The 25,582-nt window shown below is 42.7% G+C and overlaps 1 protein-coding gene across 5 annotated transcripts; it reads left to right on the forward strand.

Moving 5' to 3' along the window:
* The first annotated feature begins 1,867 nt into the window (after positions 1-1,867).
* USF1 (upstream transcription factor 1) lies at positions 1,868-20,374 on the forward strand. Of its 5 annotated transcripts, none has more exons than XM_039358529.1 (7): positions 1,868-2,017; positions 9,652-9,746; positions 13,922-13,974; positions 15,670-15,788; positions 16,843-16,944; positions 17,580-17,772; positions 20,326-20,374. In XM_039358529.1, exons 2-7 carry the CDS (start codon positions 9,739-9,741, stop codon positions 20,340-20,342), a joined length of 492 nt encoding a protein of 163 aa, XP_039214463.1. In that variant the 5' UTR covers positions 1,868-2,017; positions 9,652-9,738; the 3' UTR covers positions 20,343-20,374. The 5 variants fall into 5 exon arrangements, with proteins under 5 accessions (XP_039214463.1, XP_039214460.1, XP_039214462.1 ...); XM_039358526.1 differs by lacking the exon at positions 20,326-20,374 and adding an exon at positions 19,975-20,029; XM_039358528.1 differs by lacking the exon at positions 20,326-20,374 and adding an exon at positions 19,975-20,029 and having other exon boundaries at positions 15,676-15,788.
* The last annotated feature ends 5,208 nt before the right edge of the window (positions 20,375-25,582 follow it).

Consider the following 25,582-nt stretch of genomic DNA (forward strand, 5'->3'; position numbering starts at 1 on the left):
ATGGCAGGTCTACTAAAAAGGATTATGGGTGAGCTGATGTTGGTAGAAATTCTAGCCCACTGAATAACACCAAACAGCAAGTTGAAATTAGACAGAGATTTATTGGCTACAACGGTTTGCAAAGCGTGGTGGACTCCAAATAAATATTTGAGCCACACCTAGTCACAGCTAAAACTCACATTATATACATTCTATCCCGACGCCTTGGCCCCTCCTCTGAGGTTACAATCTTATCAGGATCGCCTAAACAAAATACATTATCCCTGCCCCTTACTATTTTGCTTCACCTATTCCCTTATATCAGTGGTTCTCAACCTGTGGGTCGGGACCCCATTTGGGGTCGAACAACCATTTCACGGGGGTCGCCAAACAAGGCTGTCCGCCATTTTTCCCCCCTTTTCTTTGGCCACGTCCCTGGCACCCAGTGATGTATAAGTGGTTGGGGGTCACCACAACATGGGGAACTGTATTATGGGGTCGCGGCATTAGAAAGGTTGAGAACCACTGCCTTATATGTACTTTATCATGAAATCCTATAGCTCAGTGTGGAAATCCTATAGCCTACGTGCAGAACTCTTCCAAGGTACGTGTACATGTAGAAATTGTGTAGAAATCTTGCAGTCTACGTGTAGAAATTTTGTGTAGAAATCTTTCTGTCTGCGTGTAGAAATTTTACACAGTACGTGTCACTTAACTTTACTTTTTATTCTAAAATTTTATTCCTAACACTGATAGCAGCCTTCCAATATCTGAGGGGCTTCCACAGAGAGGAGGGGGGTCACCCTATTTTCCAAAGCACCTGAAGGACAGACAAGGAATAACGGAAGGAAACTGGTCAAGGAGAGATTCAACCTAGAAATAAGGAGAAATTTCCTGACACTGAGAACAATCAGTCAGTGGAACAGAAGTTGCCTTCAGAAGTTGTGGGAGTTCATCCCTGGAGGCTTTTAAGAAAAGACAGGACAGCCATCTATCAGGAATGATGTTGTAGGTAGGGTCTCCTGCTTGAGCAAGGGATTGGACTAGATGACCTACAAGGTCCCTTCCAACTCTGTTATTCTATCCAGGGGTTCTCAACCTTGGCAACTTTAAGACTTGTGGACTTCAACTCCCAGAATTCCTCAGCCAGCTTTGCTGGCTGAGGAATTCTGGGAGTTGAAGTCCACAAGTCTTAAAGTTGCCAAGGTGGAGAACCCGTTATTCTAATTCCTACTGAGATAGTAGGCGTGCTGGGTGGAATGAAGGAATTATGGGGGTTGTAGTCTGGAGTTGCATCCACCCACAAGCAGAAGGAATACTTCTAATTTCCAGTGACACTTGCAGAATATTCTCCACAATGAGCAACGTACAGACTAGCAGCGTACGAAGGGAAGCTATTTTCGACGTTGGAATTTTTACTTGGGCGCCCCCCAAAGAAAGACGACCCCAAAACTGCCCACTGGAGGAAGCGCATAGACCGGAAGTTGACAAAGGCAGAAACCAGCGCCCCTTTTCAAGATGGCGCCCACGCCGTGCTTCTATATTGGCGGCTCGCCAGGAGGGCGGCAACCGGAAATTGCGTAAGTGCTCTTCCGGCTTTGTTTCTAAAGCGCTGTTTCTGCCGTTGTACGACATGCCGTATCTTTAAAAACATCACTCGTAGGACCCGACGCCAGAGACGAGCCCGGGCGCTCGGACTCCGGGCGCTCGGACTCCAAGCGCCCTCTCGCCGGTCGCCCTTTCAATCTCAAGATGGAGGGCCGAGGTTGTCCCTCCCCCCCCCTCTCTCTCTCTCCTCAAAATGGCCGCTACCAGAAGAATAGGCCATCCGGGCGCCCAGCTTCCGGCGACCGGCGGGGAGAGGAGGCTGGAGGCGGGGCTTGTGGGTGTGTGGCTTCCGCTCCCCCATCGGGCCCCGCTGGCGGTGAGGGAAGAAGGCGGAAGTTGTGGGAGTGAGGAAGGCGGGCGAGCGTCGCGGTGCGCATGCGCCGATCTTCATGGAGCGCCGAGGGGCTCCGAGGGACGGAGGGCAGCCCAGGTGAGGACGGCGCCTCCCGGTTAAGGCGGGGCGGGGCGGGGAGAGGCCCATGGGCGCCCCCGGTGGGCTTCCGCCTCCCTCAGCAGCCCGCCTCTTTGTCCGGAGGCCCCGCGGCCTTTCCCCGCCTGGCTCTTGGGGGCGTTTCCCAAGCAGGAGGAAGCGAAGGCCGCGCCTCCCAAGGAGACATGGGGGGGGGGTGTGTGGGGGGTCCCCATGGGCCCCGGCGGGGCGATGGGGAAGCCGCCCCCTACCCAGTTCTCCATAGAACACCGAGCCCCAGGGTACCCTGGAGGTCATCTAGTCGGGCTCTCCGGCCAAGGGCCACATAGCCCAGCCCGAAACCTCCAGCGAGGGAGACCCTGGTTGCTCCTGGACCCCGCAGCAACGTTCTGGCCCCCAGTCCTCAGGGCCTCGAGTTGTGAGGGTGGTTGGTGGGCCAGCCAGCCAGATGTTGAGGCTGGGTTGGGCCTTTTTTTATCCACCTCTGGAGCAGCTGGGGAGGGGCAGGTGTGGGTGCTTGGTGGGGGGGGGTCCAGGGTCTCATCATCATCAGGTTGCAACCGGTCACAAGTTGAGTTGCCTTTGATAATGGATTGAGGGCGATTCTGGTTTTTTTTTTATTATGGATCATCTCACAGTCAGCCAGATGTTCAGACTGGATTTGGCATTTTGTCTACCTATCGAGTCCTTACCCAAGACCTGGGATAGGCAGATGTGGAAGTTTGATGGTATTACAGGTATCGTCGCAGGATGGAAGCAGTTCCTAATAAGGCCGCCTTTTGCAATTGACTAATAGCGAATTTGTCAATGCCAATTGTGTTCAAGTGGTGCTCCGGTTGTTGTTGTTGTTATTATTATTGTGGATCATCGCACAGTCAGCCAGATGTTCAGACTGGATTTGGCATTTTGTCTACCTATCGAGTCCTTACCCAGGACCTGGGATAGGCAGATGTGGATGTTTGATGGTATTACAGATATCGTCGCAGGATGGAAGCAGTTCCTAGTAAGGCCGCCTTTTGCAATTGACTAATGGCGAATTTGTCAATGCCGATGATGGTGTTCAAGTGGTGCTCCAGTTGTTTTGGGGTTGCACCCAAGGCACCTATGACTATTGGTACTACCCTTGCTTGCTTTTGCCACAGTCTTTCTATTTCTATTTGTAGGTCTTTGTATTTTGTTATCTTCTCCAGTTCTTTCTCGTCTATTCTGCTGTCTCCAGCCACTGCCACGTCCACTATCCAGACTTTTTTGTCTTTCTTATCGACAATTGTTAAGTCTGGGGTGTTATGTTGCAGGTGCTTGTCTGTCTGAATTCTGAAGTCCCAGAGCATTTTAGTTTTATCATTTTCTATGACTTTCTCTATTTTATGATCCCACCAGTTTTTGCTTACAGGCAAATGATATTTTTGGCAGATCTTCCAATGCACCATTGTTGCTACTTTGTCATGCCGCTGCTTCTTGTTGTTGTTGTTGTTGTTGTTATTATTATTATTATGGTTGGCCAGAAGTTTACATTGACATTTTTATCTACTTCTGGAGTCCTTCCCAAGGAATCTGGGGATAGATGTGGATTTTTGATGGGGTTAAAAGTCTCATGCCAGGATGTGAACTTACTATTGTTATCGTGGATGGTCACATAGCCAGATGTTCAGGCTGGATTTGGCATTTTTTGTCCACCTCTGGAGTGCTTCCCCAGGACCTGGGAGAGGCAGATGTTATAATAAATAAATATAAATATTTGGTTACAGAATGTAAGATGTTCCGAATACAGCTGCCTTTTGCAATTAACAGTTGGTGAATTTGCCAATACCGATAGTGTTATAATATTTTGGTGGGTTGCACTGTCAGTCAGATGTTTAGACTGGATTTGGCATTTTTATCCACCTCTGGAGTGCTTCCTCAGCACCTGGGAGAGGCAGATGTTATAGTAATATTAAAAGTACCGTAAGCAGAACATAAGTTGCTCCAAGTACAGCTGTCTTTTGCAATGAACTGATGGTGAATTTGTCAGTACCAATAGTATTATAATATTGTGATTGGTCAGCCAGATGTTTAGACTGGATTTGGCATTTTTAATCCACTTAGTCTTTCCCAAGGACCTGGGAGAAGCAGATTTTTGATGGTATTAGTGGTCTCATCCCAGGATGTAAGCTTATTATGGATCATCGCACGGTCAGCCAGATGTTTAGACTGGTTTGGGCATTTTTTCCAGCTCTGGAGTTCTTCCCAAAGACCTGAGATAGACAGATGTTATTATTTAATAATATTAAAGGTCTCATCCGCAGGATGTAAACTGTTCCAAGCACAACTGCCTTTTGCAATTGACCAAGGAGGATTTTGTCAATGCTGATAGTATTACTGTGTATTACCAGAATTATGGTTACTTGCACCATCAGTCAGATATTTAGACTGGGCTTGGCATTTTTAATCTACAATCACTGACTTTTGTTGATTGCCTTTATTTAGTATCCTATTATGATTGATGTTGTTTGCTTAATTAATATCCTATGATTATCACTGAGTTTTTATCTTATCAATCAATCAAAATAGAACTGGAAGGGACCTTGGAAGTCTTCTAGTCCAATTCTCTGCTCAAGCAGGAGACCGTATGTCAGTGATGGCGAACCTTTTAGAGACCCGAGTGTCCAAACTGCAACCCAAAACCCACATGTATCGTTGGGTGCCGGGTGGGCGTGGCTCATTGGCTGGGTGTGGCCAATTGGATAAGCGTGGCCCATTGAGTGGGCGTGGCTGCAGTGGTAACGCCAGACTGGGTGGGACTAAAAAGTTCAACCAATCAATTTCAACTTTGCAAGATCTTTTTTTCCCCCTGGGAGTTGAAGTTGATTGAACCTTTTTTTTTTTTTTTTTTTGCACATGGTGGTGGAGGTCTAAAGTGAAAAGGTTTTATAAAACCCAGCTGAAGGCCTAGGACTGGAGCAATGGTGTGCGTGCCCACAGAGAGGGCTCTGTGTGCCACCTGTGGCACGCCTGCTGTAGGTTCGCCACCACGGCCCTATGTCATGGTTCCAACAGATGAAACTCTTCGAAAGAACTTCAAGGCATTGTTTACCTTAAAGAATCTTTTATTCGAGAAACAAAGTATCAGTACTATATAGTTAAAGCCAAAAACTGAATTCCCCTCCCCTGAGCACAAAGTAGCAAAGCACAATTCCCTCCTCCAATTAACAGTCATAAATCACATTCCCCAATTAGCTTGAAGGATGGCTTTTTCCCCAGCTCTCCAGCCCACCAAATCCTTATCAACTCTGGACCTCATGGCTGAGTTGTTATTGTTATAACTAACTGAACTCTCATCCACATCTCCCCTCCCAACATCAACTAACTCAGTGGTTCTCAACCTTTTTAATGCCGCAACCCCCAATCAGTCGTAAGTCGAGGACTACTCAACTGGTGCAGCACCATTTGCAGAATGGGACTTTTGGCGGGCTCAGCAGGCCAGAGACAGCCTGGACAATTCCTATTGGCTTTGGAAAGCCAATAGAATTAGACTCTATTCAAGAGAGTCTCTTCTATTGGCTTTCAAAAGCCAATAGAATAAAAGGGAGGAGCACAGCTAAGGAAAAGGGGGAAAAATGGCGGACTGCGTTGTTTGGCGACCCCCGTGAAATGGTCGTTCGACCCCAAATGGGGTCCCGACCCACAGGTTGAGAACCACTGAACTAACCCTAAAAGTGAAAGAGAAAAAGTGGCTACATTTCCATCTCTCTTCTTAAAAACCTTGAGTGATGAAGTACCCACAAGGTCTGGAGGGAAGCTGTTCCACTGGTTAATTGTCCTTGCTGTTAGGAAGTTTCTCCTTAATTTCAGGTTGCTTGTCTCTTTGATTAGTTTCCATCCATTGTTTCTTGTCTGGCCTTCAGGTGCTTTGGGGAATAGGATGACCCCCCTCTTCTTTGTGGCAGCCCCTCAAATATTGGAATTCTGCTGTCATGTCACCCCTAGTCCTTCTTTTCTCTAGACTGGCCTTACCCAAATCCTGTAACCATTCTTCATATGTTTTAGTCTCCAGACCTTTAATCATCTTAGTTGCTCTTCTTTGCACTTTTTCCAAAGTCTCAACATCTTTTTAATAGTATGGTGATCAAAACTGGATGCAGTATTCCAGGTGTGGCCTTACTAAATATACAAAGCGGTACTAATATTTCACGTGATTTTGATTCTATGCCTCTCTTTAGGATTGTATTAGCTTTTTTGGTCTGCTGTTGCACATGGCTGGCTCATGTTTAAGTGATCGTACACTAGGACTCCAAGGTCCCTCTCACAGTTATTGTTTCTGAGCCAGGTTTTGCCTAATCTTATGATTTATGATTGTATTTTATGATTATGGTCATGATTTATCACTTGTTGCTTGCATATACACTGAGAGGTTATGCACCAGAGACAAATTCCTTATGTGTCCAATCACACTTGGCCAATAAAGAATTATATTAAAGATTTGTTTGCAAGATGTAAGCCCTGCCGAGTCAAACTTCCTTTTGCAATTCATTGATGAGAATTTTGTCAATGCCAGTGGATTCAAATGATGTTCCAGATGTTTTGGGATGGTACCCAGGGCACCTATTACAATTGGGCTATTGGGACTACCTTTGCTTGCAGGACTTTGTATTTTGTTATCTTTTCGAGATTTTTCTCTTCTGTTCTGATGTACCCAGATTATTATTATGGTTGCTAACACAGTCAGCCAGATGTTCAAATTGGCATTTGGCATTTTTATCTACCACTCGAGTCCTTTCTAAGGACCTGGCATAGGCGGATGTTGTTCCTTGGTGGCGCTAAAAGATGGAAACACTTCCAAGTTCTTTTGCAATTTCCTGCTGGGGATTTTGTCAATTATTATTATTTATGTCCCACTTTTTTTATATAGTCACTTTCAATGTGAGATGGGTGGCATATAAATTTAATGTTGTTAATTGCGAAGTCGTGTCCGACCCATCGCGACCCCATGGACCACGTTTCTCCAGGTCTTCCTGTCCTCTACCATCTTCTAGAGTCCATTTAAGTTCACACCTGCTGCTTCAGTGACTCCATCCAGCCACCTCATTCTCTGTCGTCCCCTTCTTCTATTGCCCTCAAGCTTTCCCAGCATTAGGCCCTTCTCCAGGGAGTCCTTCCTTCTCATTAGGTGGCCAAAGTATTTGAGTTTCCACTTCAGGATCTGGCCTTCTAAAGAGCAGTCGGGGTTGATCTCTTCTAGGACTGACCGGTTTGAACGCCTTGCAATCCAAGGGACTCGCAGGAGTCTTCTCCAGCACCAGAGTTCAAAGGCCTCCATTCTTTGGCGCTCAGCCTTTCTGATGGTCCAACTTTCAGAGCCATAAATTTAATAAGTAAATATATACCTCAAGCAAACATACCTCTACATTCCATCCATTTTCTCCACAACCACCATGCTTTGTTTATGGGTTTACAGAAGAATATTGTACAGAGCCACTTTGGTTGTGGTCGCCAGGTTAGAAATCATGAGATGGTGAATTCTAATCCTGCCTTAAGCACCAGAGCCAGCTGGGTAACTTTGGGCCAGTCACCAGGAAACTTGGGAGTTCTGGGCATGAAAACTGGCTGGGTGACCTTGGACCAGTCCCTCACTCTCATCCCAACTCATCTCACAGGGTTGTTGTGGGGAAAATAGGAAGAGGGAGGAGTATTTATGTATGTTTGTTGCCTTGAGTTATTTATAAAAATAATAAAGATGGGGAAGACGAAGGGAGGAAAGGGGGGGAGGGAGGAAGAGAAAGAGATTGATTCCTGGCCCAGCAGAGATTTAATATGGGAATGGCCCCCTCTGGTGATTTAGTGGGGGGGGGCAGCAAATTAATAAATGTGCCCATCAGGTTTTGACTGCTCTTGCTTCTTCAGTGGAAGTTGATTTTTTTTCCCTTCTGCCTGCCCAGGCAAGGTCTCAGGTATGGAGATTGCACAATGCCATTCAAGAGCTCATTAAGGGCCACTTGTAGACATGGCAATTATCTAGAGTTGCAGAATCGGGAAACCAGTTAGGAGTCGGGGTGAAGGTGCTGACCTAGAAAGCAAGAGAACGGCCAACACAGTGCTAGGCTGCATTAACAGAGGGATAGAATCAAGATCACGTGAAATATTAATACCACTTTACAATGCCTTGGTAAGGCCACACTTGGAATACTGCATCCAGTTTTGGTCACCACGATGTAAAAAAGATGTTGAGACTCTAGAAAGAGTACAGAGAAGAGCAACAAAGATGATTAGGGGACTGGAGGCTAAAACTTATAAGGAACGGTTGCTAGAATTGGGTATGTCTAGTTTAACGAAGAGAAGGACAAGGGGGGACATGATAGCAGTATTCCAATATCTCAGGGGCTGCCATAAAGAAGAGGGAATCAAGCTATTTTCCAAAGCACCTGAAGGCAGGACAAGAAGCAACGGGTGGAAACTAATCAAGGAGAGAAGCAACCTAGAACTAAGGAGAAACTTCCTGACAGTGAGAACAATTAATCAGTGGAACAACCTGCCTCCAGAAGCAGTAAATGCTCCAACACTGGAAGTTTTTAAGAAGAGACTGGACAGCCATTTGTCCGAAATGGTGTAGGGTTTCCTGCCTGAGCAGGGGGTTGGACTAGATGACCTCCAAGGTCCCTTCCAACTTTACTTATTATTATTATTATTACTACTACTACTATTACTACTACTACTCCTATTATTATTATTATTATTATTATTATTATTATTATTATAAAATTCGGATGCCTGGCAACTGGTTCACATTTATGACGGTTGCAGTGCGTGAGGTTACGTGATCCCCTTTTGTGAAATCATCTGACAGGCAAAGTCAGCGGGGAAGCCAGATTCACTTAACAACCGTGTAACTAACTTAACAACCTCAGTTACTCACTGAACAGCTGTATCAACCCTCCCACTTGTTAGCAAGGAAAGACTCCTAGCCCATTGTTTGCCTTTACTGAGAGCAGAAGTGGCTGCAGAAGGAACAAAGTGGAATCTGTAAAACCTGCAATTAACTTTCCCCTTCACCCTGGCCATCCACCTGTTATCAGTCAGGGTCCAATTACCGTATTTTCCGGCGTATAAGGCGACCCGGCGTATAAGACGACCCCTGACTTCGGCGCCGAGTCGCATGCCTAGAAAGTCGCCTTATACGCCGGAAACTACTGTTATTTCCGGCGTATAAGACGACCCCCGACTTTGGCGCCAATTTCAACGCTTTAGAAAGTCGTCTTATACGCCGGAAAGTACGGTAGCGGTCTTCATGCTGTTTAGGTAACTTGGCCCTCAGTTCACGCCTTCTGCATGGCCACATTCTTTCGGTTGGACTGGTGGGTTTCACTTTCCGGCTGGCACAGTTTGGTTCCCAACCTCCCCCCCTTCTCCATCCCACATTCCAATCCCCTCCCTCCCCCTGTTGCCAGTGTCTTGCTGGCAGATGAGGAGGCAAAGCTAGCAGAATGACAGCCATGACAAACTGTCAAGGAAGGTCATAAAATAGGGGAAAGCTCACTTAACAACTGTCTTGCTTAGTAATGGAAATGTTGAGCTCAGTTGTGGTCATAAGTTGAGGACTCTCTGTAAAATACAGGAACGTGGTCTTCCTGAATGTTTTTTTTTTTTTAACTTTCTTTTAGGTTTTGGATGAAGTAACTCTGAAGAAGGGACAGTGAAAAGAAAAGAAGTCCAGGGTGAGAACTTCTGATGCATAACCGACTAAAGAAATGAAGGGGTGAGAACCATATTTTGAATATATTATTAGCCATAAACAATAGCAAGGTTCTTGGCGCAGGGGGCTCTTGGTAAAGTAGGATCCGAGCTGGAAAGATAAATTCATATCGCTTTATTTATGCATAAGTAAAAGAGAGGTCTCCCATGGATGCAAGGTGAGAGGCCCTTACAAAGATAAGAAATCACTTTATGTGCAGTTCAGACTTTTTGGCTTTGGAACGTCTTTATCAATTGGCCAGCATCATTAGTGTCATCAGGCATCCAGAGTAGTAGTTCTATGTGTACCATGCAACAATTAAAAGCATCCCATGATATTCTTAGCACAATCATGTTGATGATCGAGGTGTGTTTCCTACATTAGAGTGAGATTTCAGTTGTGGTGGCTCAGTGGTTAGGATGCAGTATTGCAGGCTGACTCTGCCCACTGCCAGGAGTTCGATCCTCATGGCTCAAGGTTGACTCAGTCTTCCATCCTTCTGAGGTCGGTAAAATGAGGACCCAGATTGTTGGGGGCAACATGCTGACTCTAAACAGTGGTTCTCAACCTGTGGGTTGGGACCCCATTTGGGGTCGAACGACCATTTCATGGGGGTCGCCAAACAACGCAGTCCGCCATTTTTTCCCCCTTTTCCTTAGCTGTGCTCCTCCCTTTTATTCTATTGACTTTTGAAAGCCAATAGAAGAGACTCTCTTGAATAGAGTCTAATTCTATTGGCTTTCAAAAGCCAATAGGAATTGTCCAGGCTGTCTCTGCCCTGCTGAGCCCGCCAAAAGTCCCATTCTGCAAACGGTGCTGCACCAGTTGAGTAGTCCTCGACTTACGACCAGTTGAGTAGTCCTCGACTTACGACCGGTTGGGGGGGGGGTCGCGGCATTAAAAAGATTGAGAACCACTGCTCTAAACCATTTAGAGAGGGCTATAAAGCACTATGAAGTGGTATATAAGTCTAAATGCTGTTGCTTTGCTATCTCTTCGGGCAATTCTACTCTCTGGCTGGTCCTTTATCGGAATCCGCATTCTTGCTGGTTACTTCAAAGAACTAGGAACGTTTATCAAAAAATGCTCCTTGCTGCTAAAACCAGTTACTCAAAGAGAGACCCATCAGTATCAGGGTTTGAAGACCCAGTGTAGGAGAAGACTTAACAGGAGAATAAACAGGCCAATTTTGAACTGAATTTCCCTTCCCCTACTTCCCCTCCTGGCCAACATGATCTTGCTAGGGCCGAGTTTCCACCTTTGGCCATTCTTCTGGACTTCAACTCCCAGAATTTCCCAGCCAGCCATGTAGGATAGGGGTGAGCCTAGGCAACTGCTCCTTCTGTAAAACATGATAGCAAGCTTTGGATTTATTTCAGAGGGAATAACCCAAGTTCCTCCAAGACTCGGGGGTTCTCAACCTTGGCAACTTTAAGACTTGTGGACTTCAAAGCTGGCTGAGGAATTCTGGGAGTTGAAGTCCACAAGTCTTAAAGTTGCCAAGGTTGAGAACCCCTGCTCCAAGTGCTACTGAATGCTACAACTGCTGAAAGTTGGGCTTCAGTTATAGTTGGCACTTTTCTCTTGCTAAGTGAGGCAGTCGTTTGTTCAGTTTTGCCACATTTGGCTTCCTTTCTTGCCAAAGTTCATAGGAAGCTCACTCCCTGGTATTCAGGACGCTGCTTATAAGCGCTTATATGTGCTTAGAGCTCAGAGTATTGTTAAAAGACCTCACTTCACGGTCTGTTCCTGTTGCTCCCCTCTGCGAGGAGGTTTTGAAGTATTTCTAGCTGGACTACCCGATTCTGTAATAGCTTTGTTCCCTGTGCCCTCCGTCTGGGAAACTCGCAAGATTCATTTTTCTCACCATGTGTATGTATACATAACCCGAACTAGACTGTTTTGTTTCTTTGTGTCATAGAATATATGTGGATATATGCATAATTCTGTATTTATTTATTTTTGTCATATTTATGTAGTGTATAGGGTGACCCTTTGAGAGCTGAATGCAATGAAATTTCATTTTAATGTATACCAATTAGTGTACATTCAAAGTGACAATAAAGCTATTCTGTTCTACTCTGTTCTATTCTATTCTATTCTATTCTATTCTATTCTATTATTCTATTCTATTCTATTATTCCATTCTACTATTCTATTCTATTCCATTCTATTCCATTCTATTCTATTCTATTCTATTATTCTATTCTATTCTATTATTCTATTCTATTCTATTATTCTATTCTATTATTCAATTCTATTCTATTATTCCATTCTATTCTATTCTATTCTATTCTATTCTTCATTCCATTATTCTATTCTATTATTCTATTCTATTCTATTCTATTCTATTCTATTCTATTCTATTCTATTCTTCATTCCATTATTCTGTTCTATTCTATTCTTCTATTCTATTCTATTATTCCATTCTATTCTATTCTATTATTCTATTATATTATTCCATTCTATTCTATTCTATTATTCTATTCTATTATTCTGTTCTGTTCTATTCTATTCTATTCTATTATTCTATTCTATTCTAAAGTTGTTAAGCGAATCACTGCAGTTGTTATATCCTGCTTCAATGTGATCATTGAATAATCCATTTTCTGAGTTTGCCAATGCTGTATTTGCACAATATTGGCCTGAGGAGAGAAATGGGAGAAAAATTAGTGGCTCTTGGTACGGTATCCCTACTTTGACCTTGAGAGCCAAGTTACTGGGGTGATTTCTTCGAATCAAAGTAGCCCAGGTTTGCTGTACATATCTGCTTGCTCAGGTTGCAGCAAAAAAATTGTATAAATATTCAGTGATACACTAAGCCCACAAGCTGGATTTGCACCATGGACTAAGTCACAAAAATGATAATCAAGGCTAATACCAGGCTAATGAAGTGTGAGGGCAGACACTTAGAGCACCGTTTCTCAACCTTGGGCACTTTTAAGATGCCTGGACTTCAACTCCCAGAATTCCCCAGCCAGCTCTGGGGGTTGAAGTTCAGACATCTTAAAAGTGGCCAAGGTTGCGAATGACATTAGATCTTCAACTGTCTTAAAAACCCATGTAGACTTTTGTCTTCTGTGCATGTCTGGCTTATCCACCAAGCCGAGGATGAAGAAGGCTGACTTGGAAACAAAGTATGTACTCACCCCGATTGCATTTAGGAAACTGAGAACTTAAAATACATGAAATAAACTCTGAAAACTAGTGGAAACTTTAATAATGCGATACAAAATCTCCAAGCCCCTCCCTCAGTATAAAAATATATCTGAGCCTTTGGCGGATGGAACCTCTTTTTTAGGAACAAAGGTTCTCCAGATGTGTGTGTCTTAGAATCCTAAGGCTGGAAGGCACCTTGAAGGTCTTCTAGTCCAGCCCCCTGCTCAAGGTAGGAGTCCTTATACTACCCTGATGAACTGGCTGTCCAGTCTCTTCTTGAAGACCTCCAGTGTTGGAACACCCACAACTTCTAGAGACAAGTTGTTCCAGTAATTAATTATTCTCGCTGTCAGTCAATGTCTTCTTAGTTCCAGGTTGCTTCTCTCCTTGATTAGTTCCATCTGTTGCTTCTTGTCTTCTGGTGGTTTGGAAAATAAGTTGACGCCCTCTTCTTTGTGGCAGCCCCTCACGTACTGGAAGACTGCTATCATGTCCCCCCTAATCCTTGCCTTCAGTAGGCTAGACATACCTAGCTCCCTCAATCGTTCACACAATTTAACCTCCAGGTCCTTTATCATCTTTAATCCCTTGTCTAACCAGCATCCAGCTAAGCAAGGTCTGCCTCACCCTATCCCAGTGTTTCCCAAACTTGACAATTTTAAGGCATGTGGACTTCAACTCCCAGAATTCCACAGCCAGCAATGCTGGCTGTGGAATTCTGGGAGTTGAAGTCCACATGCCTTAAAATTGTCAAGTTTGGGAAACACTGCGTATCCCAAGAGGACCCACAATCGCTCTGTGAGAGAGACGAATGGTCTCTAAATGTGATCCATAAAAAAAATAAGGGGTCCTTGATGTCCTTTGAGCCTGCTTGTTGTCTTGCAGACATTTCATTATCCTAATCGGGTAACCTCATCCGTGCAAGCTCTGAGAGCATCAAGGACCCCTTATTTCAACCCAGAGCGCCAAATATTCTCCTTCAAAAATAAGATATCTGATGGAAAGAATGTCCCCATCTCACGTGGTCCTCCTTGTCTCAGCAGGCAGCAGAAAGCATCAGAGACAGAAGAGGGGACGGTTCAGATCCAGGAAGGTGAGCATCCTCCAGCCCTGTTTTATTTTCTCTTCCTCCAGGATTTGTCTATACAGTTTTTTTGGCGATGTTACAGACATAGTTTTGGGATGTGTTTCCTCGCCTCGATTGGGAAAGTCTGAGGTTTCCTGGTGGTCTCCCACCCAAATAAGGTCTGAGCCTACTTTAGATTTTATTTTTGATTGTGGGGACACAAGTAGTCCTCGATTTACAACCACAGTTGAGGCCAAACTTTCTGCTGCTAAGCAAGACAGTTGTTAAGTGAATTTTGCTCCCTTTTACGACCTATCTGGCCACAGTTGTTAAGTAATCACTTCAGTTGTTAAGTTACCGTATATTCCGGCGTATAAGGCGACTGGGCGTATAAGACGACCCCCAACTTTTGAGAAGATTTTCAGGGTTTGGAACAATGGTTCTCAACCTGTGGGTCGGGACCCCATTTGGGGTCGAACGACCATTTCACAGGGGTCGCCAAACAAGGCTGTCCACCATTTTTTCCCCTTTTCTTTGGCCACGCCCCTGGCACCCGGTGATGTATAAGTGGTTGGGGGTCACCACAACATGGGGAACTGTATTATGGGGTCGCGACATTAGAGAGGTTGAGAACCACTGGTTTAGAAAGTCGTCTTATACGCCAGAAAATACAGTACAATATTGAATTTCTGTTTATAGATGAGCACAATAGGAGCTCCATTCCTTTGCTGCTAGAAAGCTTTGTCCTGTTAGTGCTTATTTCTGTAAAAAAAATAGGGCTGGCCACTAAGGGGCAGATTGGTTTTAAATTCAGAGAACAGCTACCCGTATATTCCTGTGTATAAGACAACCCCCAAATTTTGAGAAGATTTTCAGGGTTTAGAAAGTCGTCTTATGCGCCGGAAAATACGGTAGTAACATGGTTATTGGGCAAATCTGGCTTCCCCACTGACTATGCTTGTGAGAAGTTCGCAAGAGGGGATCACATGACCCCAGGGCACTGCAACCGTCCTAAATATAAGTCAGTTGCCACATGTCTAAATTTTGATCACGTGACCATGGCAATGCTGCAACGGTCATAAGTGTGAAAAACGGTCCTGTCACATTTTCAGGGCCAATGTAATTTCACACAGTGTTGTGATTCCTCGCCAGCCCGTGCATCCGGAGCTCCAAGACTTACAGTCTGACAGGAGCCTGGCCCCTCTACTCGCGCTCAGGCTGAGACACAGCTGGGCTGGGAATCTCAGGGGGATAGTGACTACTCACAGCTGGGTGATATCCAGGATGCTCCTAAACGGCGGCAAGCAATGAGAGCAGGACAGAGGCATGCAATGGGGTGGCTCCAGAGGCAAAGGAGAAGGCATTAGGGAAGCCATGCCTTGGCTGCATAATAAAAGGGAGGTGTGGGAGGTGCTGGTTGCCAAAGGCAACTGTTCGGGTAAGAATCAAGTTGTGATGAACTGTGTTTGTTTTCCTCAGATCTGTGAGTAAATAAAAGGGATTTGGGTTTGTCCTGCAGTTTCTGCCTGCTTGATTTGAAGAGGGGTTTTCTCCTTGTTAACTTAACCAAGGAGCTCAAGTGGGCTGGGACAGAACACACAGTCACTAAACGAATGACTGTAAGTTGAGGACTATCTGCCCTGCACAGTCCTGGGGAAGGGTGGGGATTAAAATGGGAGCTTCAGCCCTATTTTACGGCCCCTTTTCTCTTCTTTCCTGAAGGAGCAGTAGCGACAGGTGAAGATCCCACCAGCGTGGCCATTGCGAGCATCCAGTCGGCAGCCACCTTTCCGGATCCCAACATCAAATATGTCTTCCGAGCAGAGAATGGAGGTGCTCAGGTAAGGTGCTGTGAGCAACTGCCAGAAGGCCTCCTTCTTTGCCACTCAGCAAGGATCCAGACCAGAGTTTTCTCAAGCTGAACAGCTTTAAGATGGGTAGAATTCTGGGAATTGAAGTCCACCCATCTTAAACTTGCGGAGGTCGAGAAACACTGGTCTAAATAGCATCTCTGTGCTGCTGGCTCCCTGTGCTAACATATTCTTCTAAAACAGAATTTGGTTTGCACAAAGGGACTTTCTCGCTTATTTGCATCGTTGCTGCCTGCAAATATGGATTTAACATTTGTAGGCATCAGCTGGCTTTGGGGCGCATTTTCCCTACATTGCTCTCTTAAAAAAAAAAATCAGAAAAAAAGTCATTTCCAGGGTCCCTGCTTGCTATTTGGTATTTATTTCCAAAAGGGATTGCAGGTCAATTGATTGTATTAATTGCAAACCTGCTTGTAATTTTTCTATCTGTTCAAGATGACATGGATCTGATTGTTCTGATTTTGTATCTTTTTAAAGGGGAAAAACAAATTATAGTCCTTATGACCACAATTGAGCCCAAAATTTCTGTTCCTAAGCAGGACAGTTGTTAAGTGGCTTTTGCCCCATGTTACGACCTTTCTTGCCACAGTTGTTAAGTGAATCACTGCAGCTGTTATGTTAACAACATGATTATTAAGTGACTCTAGCTTCCTCATTTGAAATCCAGTTGGGTGACTCTGGACCAATCACCAGGAGACGGTGAGTTTTAGTCACACCTTGGGCATGAAACCTGATTGGGTGACTTTGGGCCAATCACCAGGAGATGGTGAGTTCTAGTCCCGCCTTAGGTACAAAAGCCAGCTGGGTGACCTTGTGCCAGTCTGCCTCTCTCTCTCAGTCCAACCCACCTCACAGGGTTGTTGCGGAGAAAATAGGAGGAAAGTGTGTTGGATATGTTTGCAGCTTTGAGGCTTTTATAAAAATAATAAAGGCGGGATTCAAATAAATAATATCCAAGCTCCCCATGCTTAGTTTACCACGTTCACCACCCCGAATTGAATCTTCTTTTTGCTCTTTCCTCCAGCTGATGTACAGAGTCATACAGGTGGCCGAGGGCCAACTGGATGGCCAGACGGAGGGCAGTGGGGCCATCAGTGGCTACCCTGCGACACAGTCCATGACCCAGGTAGGCCATTTGGAGGAGAGGAAGGTGGGTGCTCCTGGGAAAGAGAAAGCAGCCCTGTTGTTGGGCTGAATCGCCTGGCTGCCAGGAAAGAGAGGAGAATTCTGAGAATTGAAGTCCTCACCTCTTCAGGTGGCCAAGGTCCTGGAGCAGTGGTTCTCAACCTGTGGGTCGGGACCCCATTTGGGGTCGAACGACCATTTCACGGGGGTCGCCAAACAACGCAGTCCGCCATTTTTTCCCCCTTTTCCTTAGCTGTGCTACTCCCTTTTACTCTACTGGCTTTTGAAAGCCAATAGAATAGACTCTCTTGAATAGAGTCTAATTCTATTGGCTTTCCAAAGCCAATAGGAATTGTCCAGGCTGTCTCTGCCCTGATGAGCCCGCCAAAAGTCCCATTCTGCAAACGGTGCTGCACCACTTGAGTAATCCTCGACTTACGACTGGTTGAGTAGTCCTCGACTTACGACTGGTTGGGAGTTGCGGCATTAAAAAGGTTGAGAACCACTGTCCTAGAGCATGTTCCCTGCTTGACTCTAGACAGGAGTCTCCAAATTGGCAACTTTAAGACTAGCTGGGGAACTCTGGGAATTGAAGTCCATAAATCTTGAAGTCACTCTCTGGAGCTTCTCCCCTAGGCTGTCATCCAAGGCGCATTCACAAGCGAAGATGCAGTGGACTCCGAAGCCACGGCCACCGAGACCCACTACACTTATTACCCTGCCACCGCAGTGGCCGACACCAGCACTTCTGCCGGAGCAGGGACGACTGCGGTGGTCACCACCCAGAACTCAGACGCCCTTCTGGGACAAGCCACGCCCACCGGCACAGGTCAGTTGGGCAGGACCATCCCAGCGTCAACGCTGCAAATATTGTATATTCTTGCTTTTGACAATATGCAGAACTGTCTGGTATTTATGGGGTTAATACAGAGCAGAAGGGGGATTGGGGGTAAAGCCCGGGAAAGAAAGAGGAAGAAAACCTTTGACCTTCACACCAATTGGATAATGTGATATATGACGGCTAATTTAGGGAGGGAACATGCTGATAATTTAACTGCTCAGAGGAAGAGAACTTAGATCCTAGCATCCCTCCGTTGTGCCTGTGCCGACATTTTGTAACAATAAAAGACTTTTAGGAAAATAAATGCCTGGAAGTTCTTTGGAATGTTTCATTAGCCGGAACCATAACACCCAGATGGAGGCCGGGCCCAGATTTATCCTTTCACTCTGCTATCATTCTGTCACTCTCCCCACTCCTCCAGTCTATTGATTTGATTAATTTGTATTCCACTGATAAATGCTGCCTTTTGACTTGTAAACCCCTTTTGAAAGCTAAAGGAAGCGATAATTCAGTAGGCCTAGACAGAGTTTCCCAACCTTGGCAACCTTCAGACCCGTGCACTTCAATTTCCAGAATTGAATTGACTGGGGAATTCTGGGAATTGAAGTCCACAAGTCATAAAAGCCGTCGTTCTCCACCTGTGGCCTGGAGCATTCATGAACACCCCAGTAACCAAGTTATGTTTCCAGGTTATATTTGTAACAAATCTTTCATTAAGTATGTTCGCTGCCTTCAGTTACTTATAAAGTAGTACAAGTCATCCTTACCTTATGACCACAGTTGAGCCCATCATTTTTGTTGTCAAGCGAGACAGTTGCTAAGTGAGTTTTGCACTTTTTTATGAGCTTTCATGCCAAAGTTGTAAAGCGAATCACTGCAGTTGTTAAATTACTAACACAGTTGTTAAGTGAATCTGGCTTCCCCATTGACGTCGTCAGAAGGCTGCAGAAGGGGATCACGTGGCCCCGGGACACTGTGACTATCATAAATACAAACCAATTACCAAGCATCCAGATATTGATCATGTGATCGTGAGGGATGCTGTAATGGTCTTAAGTGTGAAAAAGATCATAAGACACTAAAATACATAAGTATTTTAAAGTTTATATACAAAAAGGTCTTAAGTCTTAATCACTATAAAAAAGGCATGCACGGCACTCATGCAGGGGAAATCTAACCATTCTTTTAGCATCTTGTAAAAATCACAATAATTTGTTTTATAGGTAGTCCTCGACTTATCACCACAACTGAGCCCAAAATTTCTGTTGTTAAGTGAGACATTTATTAAGTGAGTTTTGCACTTCGTTATGCGTCAACGCTGCAAATACTGTGTATTCTTGCTGTGACAATATGCAGAACTGTCTGGTATTTTTAGAGTTAATGCAGAGCAGAAGAGGGGAAAGGGAAAGAGAGAGGAAGGAAACCTTTGACCTTCATACTAATTGGATCACCGTGATATATGACAGCTAATTTAGGGAGGGAACATGCTGATAATTTAATTGCTCAGGGGAAGAGAATTTAGAGCAGTGTTTCTCAACCTTGACCATTTTAAGGCATGTGGACTTCAACTCCCAGAATTCCACAGCCAGCATTGCTGGCTGTGGAATTCTGGGAGTTGAAGTCCACATGCCTTAAAATGGTCAAGGTTGAGAAACACTGATAGATCTTGGCATGATGTTATGGTTCCGGCTAATGAAAACACTTCAAAGAACTTCCAGGCATTGATTTTCCTAAAAGTCATTTATTGTTACAAAATGTCGACATTTTGGAAGCTTCCGGTGGGAGGCGACGGCGATGGCGGCTAGCTTTTAGCCGTCCAGCTGGGGAAGTGTCAGAGCCGCGGAGCGCAGCGCGCATCAGCTGGCCCGCGGCTCGGAAATCCCTTCCCGGGCAAAGGGAAGGGATAGAGAACGCAAGAGTAGAGGTAGAACCCCTGAACCCCCTCTGGATTTATTTCTAGAGGGGGTGAAAGGAGTGTTCCCTCGGAGCTCTTGCTGATCTCCGCCTCCCAGCTGTTTTTGCTTCCTTGGAAGCAAAAGAAACCGCCGATTCTATCTCCGTGTTTACAGCATTTTGGTGAGTAATTTTTAAACGGACGGAGCAGTTTAAAGGATTTTTTGTTATATTTTAGGTGTTTATTTTTTATCTTTTGATTTTTACTATTTTTCCTCCTTTTCTTTGTTATACTAGTGAAAGGACTTAAGATGGCGTTTTGAAAGTGTCGGAGTTTTTTTTTTTCCTTTCTCTTTTGTTTTACTTTCCCTTTTTAAGGATTGTTTTTTGCTTTTGCTTTTGCTTTTGGCTTAGAATTTTTTTTTGAATTGTTTGCTCTTTTATTACTTATTCTTGGGATTTATTCTGGACTTTTAATGATTATAGTTTGTCTCTTTTTAAAAATTCTTTTTTTCTTTTTTTCCTCCTCCCTTTTTGGCTGGAGGGGAAAGGGAAGTGAAAATTGTGCTTTTTAAAATGGCTTCAAAGAGGCAGCAGCCTTCCTCAGTACCCAAGGTTATTTCTTCTCCTATAACTTCCACTGCACAGCTACAACAACAATCTAAACATGCACCACCGGCTCAGCCACCACCCTCCCCTCCTCTATCTGGACTTTCAGTGCAAGAGGTTAGAGGCATAATGGGAGAGATTGTAGTTCAAATGAGAGAGGAAATGACTCAATTTGTTTCACAGATTAAATCAGAAATAAAATCTGATCTCAAAGAAGAGATAACGGGGATAAAGTCTAAATTGCAAGAAAATAATAATGAATTACGACAAGATATACTGGCAGCTGTTTCAGGTTTGGCTACTGTGGTGGTTAAGCTCGATGCAAGGCTTGAGGAAGTGGAAGACAAAGTTGACTCTTTAGATGACAAAATTCAAGACGTGGAAAGGAAGGTGGACTCCTCACAAGAAGATATTTTGATGTTTCAATACAGACAAATGGAGTATGCTCTGAGGATTAGAGGCCTCAAGGAAGATATGAATCAAGATTTGATGGAGCTGGTTCTTAGTGATCTGGCGCTGGCTTTGGATATGGATAAAGGAGAATTACAGAGAGAAGTAGAAAAAATTTATAGACTCAACTCCTGGATTGCTAAGCAGAAGAATTTGCCCAGAGATGTGGTGATTTACTTTACAAAGAAGTCCCTGCGGAATGAGATTATACAAGCTTTTTATAACAAAAGATTTCAGATTGCCGCCCAAGATGTCATCATTCTAAAGGAAATCCCATCTAAAATTTTAAGAAGTAGGAAAGACTTTGCTTTTTTAACCAATGAGCTTAAAGATAGATCGATGCCATTCAGATGGGAAATTCCGATGGGTATCGTTTTGAGCCATGCTGGGACACGTTACAGATTGAACACAGTTGACAAAGCTAGAGATTTCTATACTTCGGTCCTGAGTGCAGGCTCAACTTCCTCTGGTCGGAAATCTTTGAGTGCTAAGGAACCTGAGCAGCAATCTGAGGCACTAGATTTGGTTTCCGCAGGGATGATAGAAGTGGCAAAGCAACGACAAATGGAGGCTAAAGAGCAGAGGATGACTCGTGCAGCTTATAAGCGTAAAGAGAAAGAGCAACGTAAAAAAGAGCCCAAAGAGAATTCTCCTGGAAGTGCCTCACCGCCGGTGGGAGGAGCAAGACCCAAGAGTTATGCAACACACGCAGCTCTGTCAGAGTTTGATGGTGTCTTCTCCAGGCTGCGTGCCAAGGGAGATGGCAAAGTTTTTGACCTGGAATGTTAATGGATTGAATTCTCCTCAGAAACGGAAAAAAATCGTTTATTATTTGAAACAACATACCAATGATGTTATTTGTTTACAGGAAACTCATATTCTACTTAAAGATCAGAAATATTTAGTTAATGCTCGTTTGGGATCTCATTTTATATCTCCTGCACCTGGGAAGAAAGGGGGATTTGTTATATATGTCAAACAAAACCTGCCAGCTTGTCTGGTAGAATCAGATCCCCAGGGGAGATATGTGATGATTGAACTTGGTATTTATGGTAAGAAAGTACTTATAGTTGGACTTTATGCTCCAAATCAACAACAGGAACAATTTTATAACCAGTTACACCAAAAAATAACTTTGCTTGATTATAGATCGGTGGTATTAATGGGTGATTGGAATGGTGTCTTAGATACACAAAGGGATAAGAAAGGTTCCTCTCCTTTTCTTAAACAAGCAAGGCTACCTAAAGACTTTTTTGATATGAAAGAAGACTGGGAATTAAGGGACTATTGGCGGGAACGTAATCAAGAGGAGAGAGACTTTACTTTTTTTTCTGACAGACACCAATCTTTTTCAAGAATTGACTTTTTCTTGATTACCACGGATTTGTATAATAAAGTAAAGAATGTAAAGATTTTTTCTAGATCACTGACGGATCATAGTCCAGTTTGGATGGAGTTGATTCAAGAGAAAGAGGAAAGAAGATCCTGGAGAGTTAATGAAAATTTGTTTAGACAAGAGAAGAATGTTCAAAAACTAAAGGAGTGTTTAAAGGACTATTTTGCTTTGAATATGTATAAGGGGACTTCAATGTCAATGGTATGGGATGCAGGTAAAGCATTTATGAGCGGTGTTTTGATAAAAATGAATAATTTTTATAAGCGAAATCAGACTCAGAAACGTAGAGAACTTGAAGATGAAATTAAACTAAAATAAAGGGCTTTGATTCTAAATCCTTCTGATGAAAGTACTAAAGAATCTGTAAAGTTATTAAGGTCACAATTTAATATGTTGATAGCAGATCAAGCTGCAACCAATTTATTATTTATGAAACAAAATACATTTTGTAATGCTAATAAGCCGGGGAGATGGTTGGCTTATCAATTAAGAAAGAAAAAGAGACTGAGAATAATAGAGAAAATAAATTATAAGGGTAAACTAGTTTCTCAGAAGGAATTAATTAAAAAATCTTTTTTGGATTATTATCAAAACCTATACAAATATACTAATGTACAACTGTTAGATATAAATAAATATTTAGCTGAGGCAAGTTTTCCTAAACTGACTGAGGATCAGAAATATGAAATTAATGGTTTAATTACTAAGGAGGAAATCGCATCAGCAATTCAACAATTGAAATTAGGGAAAGCACCGGGTACGGATGGGTTAACAGCTGTTTATTATAAAGCTTTAATGGAGGAGATGATTCAACCATTAAATGATCTTTTTAATGGTATCCTACAGGGTTTAGAGATTCCTCCTTCATGGCGTAGTGCTTTTATATCATTGATTCCAAAGGAGGATCAAGATCTTACTTTACCAAAAAACTATAGGCCTATATCTCTTTTAAACGTGGATTATACGATATTTGTAAAAATTTTGGTAAATAGGCTTATGAGGGTGGTGCATCATCTTGTGCATAAAGATCAATCAGGGTTTATAACAGGAAGGTCTATGAAAAACAATGTTAGACAAATTATTAATTTATTAGAATACTTAGATAAGAACAACCAAGTTCCTGCAGGGCTCATATTTTTAGATGCTGAAAAAGCATTTGACCAACTGAATTGGCATTTTATGCTAAGAGTAATGGAAGAAATGAATTTTGGTGACAACATATTACAAGCCCTTAAGGTAATATATCAAAAACAAACAGCACAACTTATTGTTAATGGAGGTTTGTCGGAGGTTTTCACAATAGAGAAAGGTACTAGACAGGGGTGTCCATTATCGCCATTGTTGTTTGTTTTAACATTGGAAATATTATTGATTAAAATTCGAGAGTCTCAGGAAATTAAAGGAATATATGTTAATAAAAAAGAATATAAGTTGAGAGCTTTTGCGGATGACTTGGTTGTTACTTTGTTGCAACCTGATTATTCTGTAGTAAACTTATTACAGTTGATTCACCATTATGGTTTGGTCTCAGGTTTTAAGATTAATGTAAATAAGACTAAAATTTTACCTAAAAATTTGTCGAGTCAGGAGAAGCAGATTTTGGTTAACTCGACGGGTTTTGAGATTGTTAATAAGGTAAAATATCTGGGGGTGATGCTGTCTGTTTCTAATGCAAAACTATTTAAAAATAATTATGAAAGGTTGGGGGTCGGGGTACAGAAAGACTTGAAGAATTGGGAAAAGCTGCAATTATCCCTCATGGGACGAATTGCAGTGATAAAAATGAATATTCTACCCAAGTTTCTTTTTTTGTTTCAAATGTTACCAATTTTGAAAAATGAGATTAATTTAAATGAGTGGCAGAAGGGTCTCAATATATTTATTTGGGCAGGGAAAAAACCAAGGGTTAAGTTCAAAATTATGCAAGACTTCCGTGAGAGGGGCGGACTCAAGGTACCAAATTTGAAATTATATTATGATGCGGTGGTTTTTACATTAATTAGTGACTGGGTAAATTTGACAAATTCTGAGATACTTTATCTAGAGGGATGGGATTTACTTTATGGGTGGCATGCCTATGTAATATTTAATAAAAAAATAGATTGGGCTTTTAAATCTCATATTTTAAGAATTTCTTTACTTAGGATTTGGAGAAAATATTATAAAAGTGATTTTAAAGTACCATTATGGGCTATACCTTGGCATGCGATAGAAGGATTAAAAAGAGGGGTTAAAATGGATATGGTGTCTTACAGACAGTTACTTAAATGGGATGGACAAAACTGGCAATTAAAATCACGGGAAGAATTAGCACAAGAAAATTTTACTTATTGTTGGTTCCAATATAGGCAACTACTAGATAGATGGAAGATGGATTGTAAGGTGGGTTTTCTTAGAGAAGATGAAAATCTTATTAAGCAACTTAAGGATCAAAGACAAAACCACATTAAGAGAATTTATGGGGTTTTAGTTGAATTGGACTCAGAAACGGAACTAATTAAAGATTGTATGATTAGATGGGCGCAGAATTTTGGTGAGCCAGTTTCATTGGACACCTGGGAAACTATTTGGGTGAGAAATGTCAAAATTACTCAAGCACAGAACTTAAGGGAGAATTTTTATAAAATGTTTTATAGATGGCACCTTGATCCACAAAAAATGTCTTATATGTACCCTGACGTGCAACCTAAATGTTGGAGATGTGGTTATAAGGAGGCTTCTTATTATCATATTTGGTGGTCATGTAGAGAGATAAAAGCATTTTGGATCAAAATATGGTGGAATATCCAGAGAATTTTTAGAAGGAGGGTAAAATTTACTCCGCAATTATTTGTGTTAGGTATTGTTACAGATTGTGATACAAAGGAGGTTGTATTGATGTTAAACTTGATCACAGCCGCGAGGCTGTTAATTGGACAATATTGGAAGAAGGAACTTGATCACAGACGCGAGGCTGTTAATTGGACAATATTGGAAGAAGGAATCTTTGCCTACATTGCAGGAATGGTTTTTTAAAGTAGCTTATCTGGCAGAAATGGCAAAGATTTCGGCTTTCTTAAAGCAACAAACGCAAGAGAAGTTTTTTGCTATCTGGGACAAATGGATAAAATTTATACAATTTAGATTTGGTATACAAAAATATTATATAGCTTTTTCATAAGTTTTATTTTTATATATATTATAGATATCTTTTTTATATATATAAATATAAAGTTTTTAATTTAATTTTTATTTTTATTTTTTTATTATTATTTCTTAAGCCTATATTCTGCTCTGGGAAGCTCAGGGGGGGGGAAGGGAGGGTTTTGGGGAGGGGTGTGGGGTGGGGGGTTTTTTTTATATGTATTGTTTAATTTTTTTTTTTCTTTTGTATATGTTGTTTTTTGTTCTGTATTGTTCTTGTTTTTTTTTGTAAAATTTATAAAACTTTTAATAAAAAAAAAAAAAAAA

The sequence above is a fragment of the Crotalus tigris genome, unplaced genomic scaffold (assembly GCF_016545835.1).
Source record: "Crotalus tigris isolate CLP2741 ecotype Arizona unplaced genomic scaffold, ASM1654583v1 scf7180000019021.11574027:1482141, whole genome shotgun sequence".
In the NCBI taxonomy this organism is placed as follows: Eukaryota; Metazoa; Chordata; class Lepidosauria; order Squamata; family Viperidae; genus Crotalus; species Crotalus tigris.